Here is a 13,085-nt window from a genome sequence, read left to right on the forward strand (position 1 = left end):
CAGACTACAGAGTTCAACTTCCCTCAGGTTCAGATGAATTTTTGTTTTCAATTCAGAGGTCCTTAAGTACATTACTCACGACAACACCCAACACAAGTAATTATGAATTACTTTTGCATGCTGAAATACTATTATATATGTGCCTTGGAAAGGTAGATAAGTGGGGAGAGGTGCTGATACCTTCCAGAACCTTAGAATGCAAAAATAATAAGAAATAGCGTTGGTAGGAAGACATACACACCATATAAATATATTTAGGTTTATATATACTTACATACTTCTACATAAGAATATTTTATTTCTTTAACAAACACTCTAGCACTTACTACGTGCCAAATACCTTTCAAAACACTTAAACAATATTAACGCATTAAATCCTCATAACTACTCTTTGAAGCGTTACTATTTTCACAATTTTATAAATGAAGAAACTGAGGCAGCAAGAGGTTAAGGAACTTAACCTAAGCCACACAGCCGGGATGTGGAGGAGCTGGGACTTGACCTTCGGCAGGTGGGTTCCAGAGTCCATGCTTTTACCATGACTCTGTGCTGCTCGTACTTGCAGGGAATGAGAGCAGTATGATTTAAGGGACGAGAGTATGTAATAAGGTCTCATTTCTGCTATGTTTGAGTTCTGTTTTGGCTTACAGAAAAGAAACAATTTCATAGAAAGGCTTAATAATAATCCCCCTTAAAATATGTGTACAATGTCCTGTGCAAAGGCTGCAAGGGAGGAACTATAAAAGGTTTCCTAGGTCTCCCCGAGAAATAATGAACATTTATTAATAGTTAGTAATTACTATGCGCTAACAGTTGTTCGAGACACTACGCATGCCCTTGCATTTTAACTACAGGAAACACATAGCTTGAACACAGGAATAGCTGGAACCAGTTTAACTTTGTCTTAAGAACGGACTAACATTACTAATATACCATCATCTTCTTTTCTCACATTTTTATTTCCACACCCACTCCCTCTCTCTCCACTTTGGAGGAAGGCTGCCACGCCTCCACACATGCTCCCAACACTGCTTTCTTTTGCTGGGATTCATGCTCTTCAGTCTTTCCTCTAAGGCCACTGGACTGTGAGCTTTGGAGAACAGTCACGTCCCCACCCTTCCCTACACACCTGTACTACTACATGTATTACCTGGAGCTGTAATTTATCCCTGCAGTCATTCTCGAAGTCAGGTACCTGTTCTTACTCTTCTGTGTATCCTAGACATTTATGACAGTATCTGGCACAATGCATATCTAGCCAATAAATATTCACTGAATAATCAAACAATGTTTAATAATGTTTGTTCTAGACTTTAAGGAAGGGTGGTAAATGTTTCTCTCTAGATTGTCTAGGCTCATCAATGAAGGAAAACTGGATTTGGAGTTGAAAACCCTGCTTGTGTTCCTGTCCTGTGTTCCTTCTGGACACTGAAAGAAGACTGCTGATCCAGCCTATAAAAACAAATATTCCAATTTGCAGACTCAAGGCTTCTAGAGTGCCCATAATGTTCTGTTCCTTGACATGGGTGCTGTCTACATGGATGTGTTTCCCTTGTGAAAACCGCAAGCTGTGCATTAATAATGTGTACTTTTATCCATATATTTTATACCTTAATGTTTTTTAAAGCAAATACTCCATCCCCCAAATAATTTGTCTTATAAATTTTATTTTCATTTTTTAAAATATTTATCTATTTATTTATTTATTTTGGCTGCATCCATCCATCTGTCTATCTAACTATCTATTTATTTTGGCTGCCCTGGGTCTTAGTTGCGGCACTCAGGATCTTCATTGAGGCATGCGAGCTCTTAGCTGCAGCACGCACGTGGGATCTAGTTCCCTGACATGGGATCAAATCTGGGCCCCCTGCATTGAGAGTGCAGAGTTTTACCCACTGGACCACCAGGGAAGTCCCTGTCCTATAAATTTTAAATTTGATATGACTATAAACTAACTCTTTGTCTTTCTTTTCAATCAGAATCCAGAGTTAGTAGGGATCACAGAGATCATGAAGTCTAACTCCATCCTGATAAGACACTTACATACATGCCCAGCGTAGGTTAAATAGCAGTACACTTCAAATGCAGGTGAGAACCTACCAAATGTACTTCATTAACAACAGAAAATCACCCTTTTGCAATCTCTATAGTAAAGAGTGATTCAGGCAAGAATTATCAATGAATGCTAAAATCACTGATTTAAAGTGATTTTATCCTGATTTCAGGATATTTACATGGTCTCAGTTTTTCTCCCCAAGGATTATTTATTAATTACAAAAGGGGGAAGGTAGCTTAACAGTGGACCACGTAGTGATCAGAGATAATTTCACCAGTAATGGAACAGAATGACATCATGTACCTCCTAATATGCACTGGTATAAAGCATAAAACCTTATCCTATGCCAAATACAACCTATGGCAAAATGAATATCCTGAATCTGATTATATGAGACAAGAAAAGCCCAAGTTGAGGGGCATTCTACAACAGTGATCTTATGATAATGATGTTAAATCTCATGAAATTGATCACTATATTGTGATTATATAAGGAAATATCCTTGTTTTTAGGAGATACATACTGAAGTACTTAGGGCTAAAGTATCATTATGTCTGCAAATTATTCCCTAATAGCACCACAAAAAAAAATTAAAAGTAAATAGATAACATTAAATAATATATAAAAAGGTAAACCAGATGTGGCAAAATGTTAATGACTGGTGACTAAGTGCAGATATACAAGTGTTTGTTGTACTATTCTTGAAACTTTCCCATAGGTTGGATATTTCTCAAAATAAAAAAAGTCAAACGATATGTAAAAGAAGGTACACTAGTCCTCTCTAGTGCCTGACAAGTAGAAATCTACCCTCTTCCAAACACTTCTAATCATGGGAAACTCACTACACCTTTCAAGGCAACCGAAGCCATTATTATAATACACTGGACCCAAAGATTAACTCCCTGGCATGCCATCAAGTGGATCGTCAACTGGCCCTGGTAGGCCTCAAATAAGAATACCCCTCTTCCAATATAACAGTTCTTGAGATACTCAAACATGATTCTGTTGTGTCTACTGATATCTGTCTTTCTGGGGTGAAACATTTCCTGTCTCTACATGCATTACCCTACAATTGGGTTTCTGGTCTACCTGTGGTCTTGGTGGGTTGTGGATGTACTCCCTGCAGTCTGATCCATTTAATGCACTATCCACAAATGATATCACACCTGGCTAAGGTGATCTCATCAGAGCAAAATCTCTACTTCTACTTCTATTACCCCAGCTAGGACCATACTGTAGCTGATAAATCGTTAAGTGTCCATCAAGTCAACTAAGCCCTTGTTCTTAGCACAGCTGGGTTTTGGTGGCTGTGAGAGTGGGTACTTAGAGCACGTCTTTACAGCTAGCCCCATTAAATGTCAACTTGTCAGGTGAACCCAACATCCCAGTCTGTCAGGAGAACGTCAGTTCTGGGTTCTCATCTTATTACAAATAAGATAATAGAACAGGATCAAAGACAGTACCTAATCCTCCCAATTAGATCATAATTTATTAAAGGGCAGGGATGACATATAATATGATCAATCTCCTCAAAATCACATAATACTGAGCCTTATAGAAGATGTTATGTGTTGATTTGTTTATTGAAAATGAGAGGGTTCATTTTAAATGCAAGAGCGAGTAGAGACGTTGATCTAAAGGTGTCTGACAAGCAGACAGTATCTTGTAACTAAAGAAACAAGGGAGATTTTAGGTTTCAAGGTCAATTGGAAAGTAATAAAAAGCAAGACCTTGCTTCGTACATAGATAAAAATACTAATAACAAATAAATCAACACCCTTGAAGTACAAAATTATCTTGCCCTTCTCTGAATTGCAAAGGAAAGAAACAAAGGATGTGTGTGAAACTGCAACTCTAATTCAATACTTTTATTCATAAAGTAGTAATTAAGAAATCTTCTCTTCTCAGGGACTTCCCTGATGGTCCAGTGGTTAAGAATCTGCCTTCCAATGCAGGGGACACAGGTTCAATCCCTGGTCGGGGAACTAAGATCCCACATGCCGCGGGGCAACTAAGCCCACGTGCTCTAGAGCCCACATGCCACAACTAGAGAGAAGCCCATGTGCCGCAACGAAGACCCAACGCAGCCAAATTAATTAATTAATTTAAAAAAATGTGATCTTCTCTTCTCTACTATAGAAATACTACCAAAAAAATAATTACAGCCAAAGCCCTGGATATTTGGGGGATAATCCTAACGAATGAACGCTTCCCAATGTAAGCATCAAAGTATTTTTGTTTTAAACTATTTTTAGAGAAATCCCTAATATGTCTTCTTAAATGTAACTGAATCTTTGAAGTTCATCTAACAATGAAGCTGATCCATGAAGAATTTACTGTTAGCTGCTGTACTACAGTGAAGCCCTCAGGGTAATGGAGCCTGCCAGAGCTATCGTCCCCAATATCACATGACTCCCAGTAGCTACACCTCTTACAGTTCCCCTGTCCTGCGCTCTGTATTCCTTCATTATCATGCTTCTGCAGCCTTTCAGCCGTACTCCCTCATGTCTCTAATTTCTACTTTTAATTTTGTTGGAGATTTGATTTTTAAAACTCGCCATAATCTTATATAAAGAATTTAAAAGCTCTGCGGAAACTCTCATATAGTTTTATGTCTAATCAGTGACTTGCAAATTACATTATCTTTAGACCACAGGCTTGGTGTCATCTATTTTGGCACCTCAGAAGCCATTTCTACTTCTATTCTGGACCGTGTCTATAACGAAAATAAATGCTGTTTAGATTAAGATCCATAATATTTACCTTCAAGCATGTTTCTGATTTCTTTGTCATGAGTGACTTCCTTTGCTGTCTGTCCATTCCCATTAACAACAGTAGTATGAGCATTATATTCTAAAAGAAGCATTACCAACTCCTAAAAAAGCAGAGAAATTATAGACTTTATTATATTATAGCACTTTTCCAAATTACAAATTACTACTGAGTTTCTTCTACAATAGAAAGAATGACTAGGTAGGAATCTTTATATCACTTCAGTTCTGTCTGCATTATTGTGGTTCCTTAGTATTCACTTAAATTGATTACTACAAGTCAACTAATTGTAGTAATGACTGATGCTGCCTAAACAGTTGCCAATCCACAATTAAACAGACAACTTCTGTAATTGATTTTTAAAGTAAATTACCTGGTTATTTTACCAAGTTGATTCATGCGGTCAAAACTAAATATGAGTTAACAAAGCCATTATTTAAATTAGTAATTTAAATTAGATAATTAGAGCAGATAATACATTCATTTAACATTATTCCTCCAAGAAATGTTGAAAAAAAAATAATTTCCTCTACAGACTTAGATTTTTTAAAAGTTAATTATGATGTTTATAATAAATAGGACATTATTTTCTGAAGTGATATAGACTGACAGGATACAACACTATCAAAGGGATGCTTTATAATGAATCAAACGATCTCCTGAAGTCAATATTCAACAACGGAGCATAAGCTACATCATTCATATTTACTCTAAGTGGCTAACAGCTCTTTTAGGAATTTTTGTAGTAAAAAATGTTTAAATACATATCTATCTAAACACAGACAGGAAGAAAACAAAATACTCATTGTCCTAGTCACTCCAGGACCACTACAAACATTTTGGAGGGTTTCTCTCTGATCATTTTTCCCTTGCATAAGTTTGAGATTTTTTAACATAATTTTATTTATGACATAATTGCTTAAGTTATACTCCTTTTGCCTAATACATCAGTTTCCTGGATGTTATAGTGTCTATAAACATACTTCTCACTGAATATTATTCTATAAAATGTACTACCACATTTTACAAATGGAAAAACTGCTAAAAAGTCTAATATTTTAATAAAGTAAATTCTTATAAAATATCTTAGCACTTCCTATCATTTTAAAGGTAACATTTTGGAAGAAGTGTTTTCATAGTTTATGTAAACAGTTCATATTAGTAAAGAAAGTAGAACAACCCACAGAATGATAGAAAGTATTTATAAGTCATATATCTGATAAGGAAATTGTATCCAGAATATATAAAGAACTTTTACAATTCAACAAAAAGACAACCCAATTGAAAAAATGGTCAAAGATAAAGAAGAGAAATCAGAAAAGGATATTAAGAAAAACAATTCCATTTACAATGGCATCAAAAAGAATAAAACGCTTAAGAATAAACTTAACCATGGAGGTGAAAGACTTGTACACTAAAACTATGAAATATAGCTCAAAGAAATTAAAGAAGATATAAATAAGTGGGAAGACATCTAGTGATCATGAATGGGAAGACTTAATATTGTTGAGATGTGAACACTACCCAAAGCAATCTACAGATTCAATGCAATCCCTAACAAATCCCAATGATGTTTTTTCTAGAAACAGAAAATCTTATCATAAAATTCACAAGGAATCTCTAGAGATCCCAAATAGACAAAACAGTAATGAAAAAGAAGAACAAAGTTGGAGATCTCACACTTCCAGATTCCAAAACTTACCTCAAAGATAATCAAAGTAATCAAAACAGTGCAATAATGACATAAAGATAGACATAGAGACCAATGGAATAGAAAAGAGAGCCCAAAAATAAACTCTCACATTTTGTTCAAATGATTTTCAACAAGAGTGCCAAGATCATTTGAAGGGGAAAGGACAGTCTCTTCAACAAATGGTGCTGGGAAAACTGGACATTCACATGCAAACAAATAAAGTTGGACCTGTATACTTTACACCACATACCAAAATTAACTCTATTAGGATGAAAGACCTAACAGAAAACCTAAAACAAAAATCTTAGAAGAAAACATAAGAGAAAAGCTTCATAGCAGTCATTTCTTGGAATATGACACCAAAAGCATAGGTTAAAAAAAAAGAAAGAAATTGGACTACATCAAAATTAAAAACTCTGTACAACAAAGCACTATCAAGAGAGTGAAAAGGCAATCCAGAGTGGGAAAAAATATTTGTAAATCAGGTATCTGATCTAGGATTTATATCCAGAATATGTAAATAACTCCCAAAACTCAAAAACACCACCACCACCAAACTATCCAATTTTAAAAATGGGCAAAGAATCTGAAAAGGCTCCATACTGTATGTATGTGACATACATATGGAACTATGTGACATTCTGGAAAAGGCAAAACTATGGAGAAAGTAGAAAGATCAGTAGTTGCCAGGGATTTGGGTGGGAGGAAGGATGAACAGGTGGAGCACAAAGGATTTTTAGGGCAGTGAAAATACTCTATACGATATTATAATGATAGACACATATCATTAAACATTTTGTCCAAACCCAAAGAACATACAACAACAAGAGTGAATGCTAAAGTAAACTATGGACTTAGGGTGCTTATGATGTGTCAATGTAGGTTCATCACTTGTTTTAACAAAAAAACCAAAAACGAACCACTCTGGTGGGGCATGTTGATAATGGGAGAGACCATGCATGTGTGGAGGAGGGCATACGTGGGAAATCTGTATCTTCCCCTCAGTCTTGCTGTGAACCTGAAAGTACTCTACAAATTTGTCTTTCAAATACAAAAAATTTAAATAAATGGGCAAAGGATTCAATAGACATTTTTCCAAAGAAAAATGGCCAATAAGCATATGAACAGATGTTCAACACCACTAATCATTACGGAAATGCAAATCAAAACCAAATGAGATACCATTTCACAACCCTCAGGATGCCTAAAATGAAAAAGACTGACAATAACAAGTGTGATGAGGATGTGGAGAAACTGAAACCTTCATGCAATGCTAGTGGGAATGTAAAACGGTGCAGGTGCTTTGGTAATCAGTTTGGCAGCTCTGCAAAATACTAAACAGAGCAATGCCAAGTGGTGCAGCAATTCCACTCCTAGGTACATACCAAATAGAAATGAAAACATACGTCCACGACAAAAATCTTGCACATGAGTGTTCAAAGCAGCATTATTCATAATATCCCCAAAGTGAAAACAACCTAAATGTCCATCAACTGATAGTTGGATAAATAAAATGTGGTACGTCCATACAATGGAATATTATTGGGCAATAAAAAAGAATGAAGTACTGATATATATTATAATCATGGATGAGCCTTGAAAACATTATGTTAAGAAGCCAGTCACAGAAAACCATGTATTATATGCTTCCATTTATATGAAATGTCTAGAATAGGTAAATCTATACAGACAGTAGATTAGTGGTTACCAGGGCCTGGGGGGAAGGGGTAATAGGGAGCGACAGCTCACGAGTACAAGATTTCTTTCTGGGATGATCCAAATGTTCTAAAATTATGTTGATGGTTGAACAAGTCAACATACCTGAACTACTGAATTGTACATGGGTGACTTGTATAGTATGTAAACTAGATCTCAATAAAGTGCCTATAAAAAGACAGCAGAGATATTCAAGTTTGGTACCACATGGCACATTCGAGTTAAGGAATGTTATTTCTCAACCTACCTCATCTAGTTGTTTTATACCATCTTTGCAACTGTACAGTGTTCTAGTAATTAATTGTCCTGATCTGAGTTTCAGGAAGGTATAAGAACTAATGTGGAACCTGACTGACATAAATCCTCAAAGGGCTGGACTACAGAAAATGGGCAGAGGGAATGGTATGCACAGAGGTAGAGAGGTACCTTTAAGAAAAGAGAATATGCTTCGATTATGTGGCAACAGGCTACAGGGGGAAACAGGGCAGACTTTCAGAGTTGCTATATGCAATCTCAGGGGTTCAGACTGTCCTGAAGGGAAGGGACACCTCTTAAAGTTTCCAGAGGAATGACTATCAGACTGCAAGTTACAAAAAACACCTGTCCACCCTGTGAAGAAGATTAAGAGCAAAAATTCTCAGAGTGTGGTCCCCAGACCTGTATGTAGCATCAGTATCACCCATGAAATTGGCAGAAAGGCAAGTTCTCAAGCCCCATCTCAGACCCACTGAATCAGAAATGCCGGGGATGGGGTCCAGCAACTTGTATGTTAAGCATTTAAATACAAGCGCTCAGGCAGGAGAAATCATCAGAAGAAGTTTTTATTCATTAAATCAGAATTAGAAAATAGAAGGCACCTGAAGAGACCAGTGGCTGGATGTCTAACTCGAGGAACATGAATGAAACACCCAAACAGAGAGCTCACCACTGATTTTTAATACCTCAGTGGGTAGAAGAGGTTTTAACTTTCTTCAAAGGTCTGTTGCAGTATTATTCTTATGTTTAGAAAAAACGTTTTTAAGCCGAACTGTGCTTCTCTATGCCAAAATTAAAGACCATCCTGCCAGGACTTCCCTGGTGGCCCAGTGGTTAAGAATCCGCCTGCCAATGCAGGAGACACGGGTTCAAGCCCTGGTCTGGGAAGGTCCCACATGCCACAGGGGAACTAAGCCCGTGTGCCAAAACTACTGAGCCTGAGCTCTAGAGCCCACGAGCCACAACTACTGAAGCCTGCGTGCTCTAGGGCCTGTGATCCACAAGAAGAGAAGCCACCTCAATGAGAAGACCACGCACTGCAACGAAGAGTAGTCCCTGCTCAACACAGCTAGAGAAAGCCCACGCGCAGCAACGAAGACCCAACGCAGCCAAAAATAAATAAAAAATTATATGTAAAAAGAAAAAGACCATCCTGCCCCCTTTAACAGTTTGTACACATACCAAAGGATTGTCATCCTCCTCTTCATCCCTCAGGATCTAGAATTCCTCATCTAGCCCTGAGAAGTCCCTGGTGCTTTCACACAAAATTCCAGCTCCAACCACTTTTCCCTCACAAGTTCTCCTTGCATCCACTGAATATGTGGTTCTCCTCTGAACTTTCTGCCAACTCTCCACATTATTTACTATTCACTTAACATACTTAAGCCCTTACATTGTACAAGGTCCTCCACCCGTCAGGGAAAACACTTAGGTAATGAATACTGAAGGGATCTGAGAAAGTGCTGACAAAAATCAGAGCTGAGATCAGGATACTGACTGGGACACCCCTGGACATGGTGGAATTGAGAGATTAGAAAAAAAAAAAGCCATTGGGAGACAGAGCAGTCCAGGTAAAAAGCAATGAATATGTTCTCAAGCAGAGACAGTAAAAAGGATTTAAAGTGACAAGTACTTCAATGACCAATACAAATACTGCATAAGGAGCTTGTGTGAAGGAAGAGGAGCCGCATCTTAGAAACATGAAATTCCAAATATCTGAGTGGCAAGTAAGGAGCCAAAACATGCAGCTAAACAGAAGACCTGGACACCTGGAAAGAAGTATGAGGTCAAAGTACAGATTTCCAAATAATCCCCCAGGAGAAATAATGAAGCCTTAAGAGTGGATGGGGGCTTCCCTGGTGGCGCAGTGGTTGAGAGTCTGCCTGCCGATGCAGGGGACACGGGTTCGTGCCCCGGTCCGGGAAGATCCCACATGCCGTGGAGCGGCTGGGCCCGTGAGCCATGGCCGCTGAGCCTGCGCGTCCGGAGCCTGTGCTCCGCAACGGGAGAGGCCACAACGGTGAGAGGCCCGCGTACCGAAAAAAAAAAAAAGAGTGGACGGGTTTCTTAGGGGGACAGTTTCAAGAGAAAAGAGAAGAGTGGTTTAAAAAAAAAAACAAACAGAAGAACACCTACAATGAAAGGTAAGGAAAATGAACAAGAACAAACAGATAGGCATCAGAAAAGCAGCCAAAGATGCAGCAGTAGAAACAGACTGTGTAGTGCCTCTTCCCAGAGAGATCAGCTCTGTTGGAGTGCAGCTATGGAAAATAGGAAAACAGAAACCTTGAAAATAGTAAACCACTGAGGAACTTTAGGAAAACATTCAGTTAACAGGTACAGTCAGGACCCAGACTACAAAGGATCAAAATAATCAGGTGCTAAGGAAGTTGAAAACAGGAAGTGTAGACACATTTTAATAATATTTTATAAAAAATGAGAATAAGGACAAGCATCTTGCTCAGAGAAGGTCTCCTTGCCCACAAGGTCTCTTCAAGAGCAAGAGAACACGGAGAATCAGGAGAGCTATCTCCAGGAAGTGGTCATTCATGATGTATATGACTATATTCAAAGACAGTACAAAAAAAGAAAAACACAGGACCCTAAGTGGCTCAAGCTAGCATAGTCATAATAACATACACTCAGTATTTATTTAACCAAAATCTAGCCGTAGATTAAGAGAATGAGAAAAGTGAAGTGGTTTTAGTGGGGATTAAGGCAGGGAGAAACAAATAATCAAATGCTTATCTTCCAGAAGTAAGCCAACAGAAAATCTAAAATTAAAAAAAAGAACAAACACAACAAAAAACAAGAATCAGTGACATAAGTATATTATTTAGAAACATGAAAGTTAAAAAAAACTGAAGTAACAGCTGAAAATAATGACATAGTTGCCTCTAGGAAAGTGTGACTCAGAGTGGGCAGGCGTGGAGCAAAGGTCATCAGTTTTTCATTATAAGTCTCAGAATATCACTTGACATCTAAAAGAAATACACACGCACCTGTGTCTGTCATACAGAGTGAAGTACGTCAGAAAGAGAAAAACAAATATTGTATATTAAAGCATATATGTGGAATCTAGAAAAATGGTACAGATGATCTTCTTTGCAAAGCAGAAACAGACACAGACATAGAGAACAAACATATGGATACCAAGGGGGAAAGGAAACGTATGGATACCGAAGGGGATAGGGAAGGGGATGGGATGTACTGGGAGATTGGGACTGACATATATACACTATTGATACTAGGTATAAAATAGATAACTAATGAGAACATACCATATAGCACAGGGAACTCTACTCAGTACTCTGTGGTGACCTAAATGGGAAGGAAAGCCAAAAAAGAGGGGATATATGTATATGTATAGCTAACACAACATTGTAAAGAAACTACACTTCAATAAAAATTTAAAAAAAAGAAACACACATGCACAGGCACATACACAGAATTTTTTTTCAAGAAACACCTAAGAAAAAAGTCTTAAAGATTCCTAAGACACTGCTAAATAGTAGCTGAAATATGTAAGGCAGAGACATATGTTCAACTTAACACTTAAGAACTAGCAATATCTCCGAAATTACCACAAGAAAAGCCTGTTTCATAAGTTAATTGGGACTGGGCTTCCCTGGTGGTGCAGAGGTTAAGAATCCGCCTACCAATGCAGGGGACACAGGTTTGAGCCCTGGGCCAGGAAGATCCCACATGCACCGTAGCAACTAAGCCCATTCACCACAACTACTGAGCCTGTGCTCTAGAGCCTGCAAGCCACAACTACTGAAGCCCACATGCCACAACTACTGAAGCCCGCGCGCCTAGAGCCTGTGCTCCGCAACAAGAGAAGTCACCGCAATGAGAGGCCTACGCACCATAACGAAGAGTAGCCCCTGCTTGCCACAACTAGAGAAAGCCCATGTGCAGCAACAAAGACCCAATACAGCCAAAAATCAATCACTCAATAAATTTAAAAAAAAATTAATTGGAACTTCCAGATTCCACCTAGCATTTAGAAAGCTGAAAATCACTCCCACTCTAGTAACAAGGGGAAAATACAGGTAATCTACAGAACTATACTTTTCTTGAACCCAAAAAATTAAGATGGCAGGGCAACCAACTAGTCTGAAATCTAAGGAAATTGCTTCAAGGCAAGCATGGGCTCACCTTGAATAGGTGTGGGAAAAAGATGGGACCTGCCAAACATTAATAGAATGAAAGAAAAAAAATCATATAATCACCTCAACATATGCAGAAAAAGCATTTGACAAGATTCAACATTCTTTCAGGAAAAAAGTCTCAACAAATTAGGTAGAGAAGGTACCTCAACATAATAAAGGCCATATGACAAGCCAATGGCTAACATTATATTCAACAGTAGAAGGCTGAAAACTTTCCCTCATCACAAGGGTGCCTACTGTCATCACTCCTATTCAACACAGTACTGGAAGTCCTAGCCAAAGCAATCAGGCAAGAAAAAGAAACAAAAGTCATCAGAATCGCTAAGAATGAAGTAAAATTGTCTCTATTTGCACATGACATGATTTTATATATAGAAAACCCTAAAAAGTCCACCAAAAGCTGTAGGATCTACTCAGT

At 37.9% G+C, this 13,085-nt stretch overlaps 1 protein-coding gene across 11 annotated transcripts in view; it reads right to left on the reverse strand.

The window, feature by feature from the left end:
* Nucleotides 1–13,085, reverse strand: part of OSBPL1A (oxysterol binding protein like 1A) — a 211,898-nt gene that overhangs the window by 167,099 nt on the left and 31,714 nt on the right. For all 11 annotated transcript variants that reach the window (XM_019930488.3, XM_019930491.3, XM_019930487.3 and 8 more), the window contains one exon: nt 4,820–4,931. In XM_019930488.3, coding sequence (XP_019786047.1) covers nt 4,820–4,931 — 112 coding nt within the window. The remainder of the gene's footprint in view (nt 1–4,819; nt 4,932–13,085) is intronic.

The sequence above is a fragment of the Tursiops truncatus genome, chromosome 13 (assembly GCF_011762595.2).
Source record: "Tursiops truncatus isolate mTurTru1 chromosome 13, mTurTru1.mat.Y, whole genome shotgun sequence".
NCBI classification, from domain to species: domain Eukaryota; kingdom Metazoa; phylum Chordata; class Mammalia; order Artiodactyla; family Delphinidae; genus Tursiops; species Tursiops truncatus.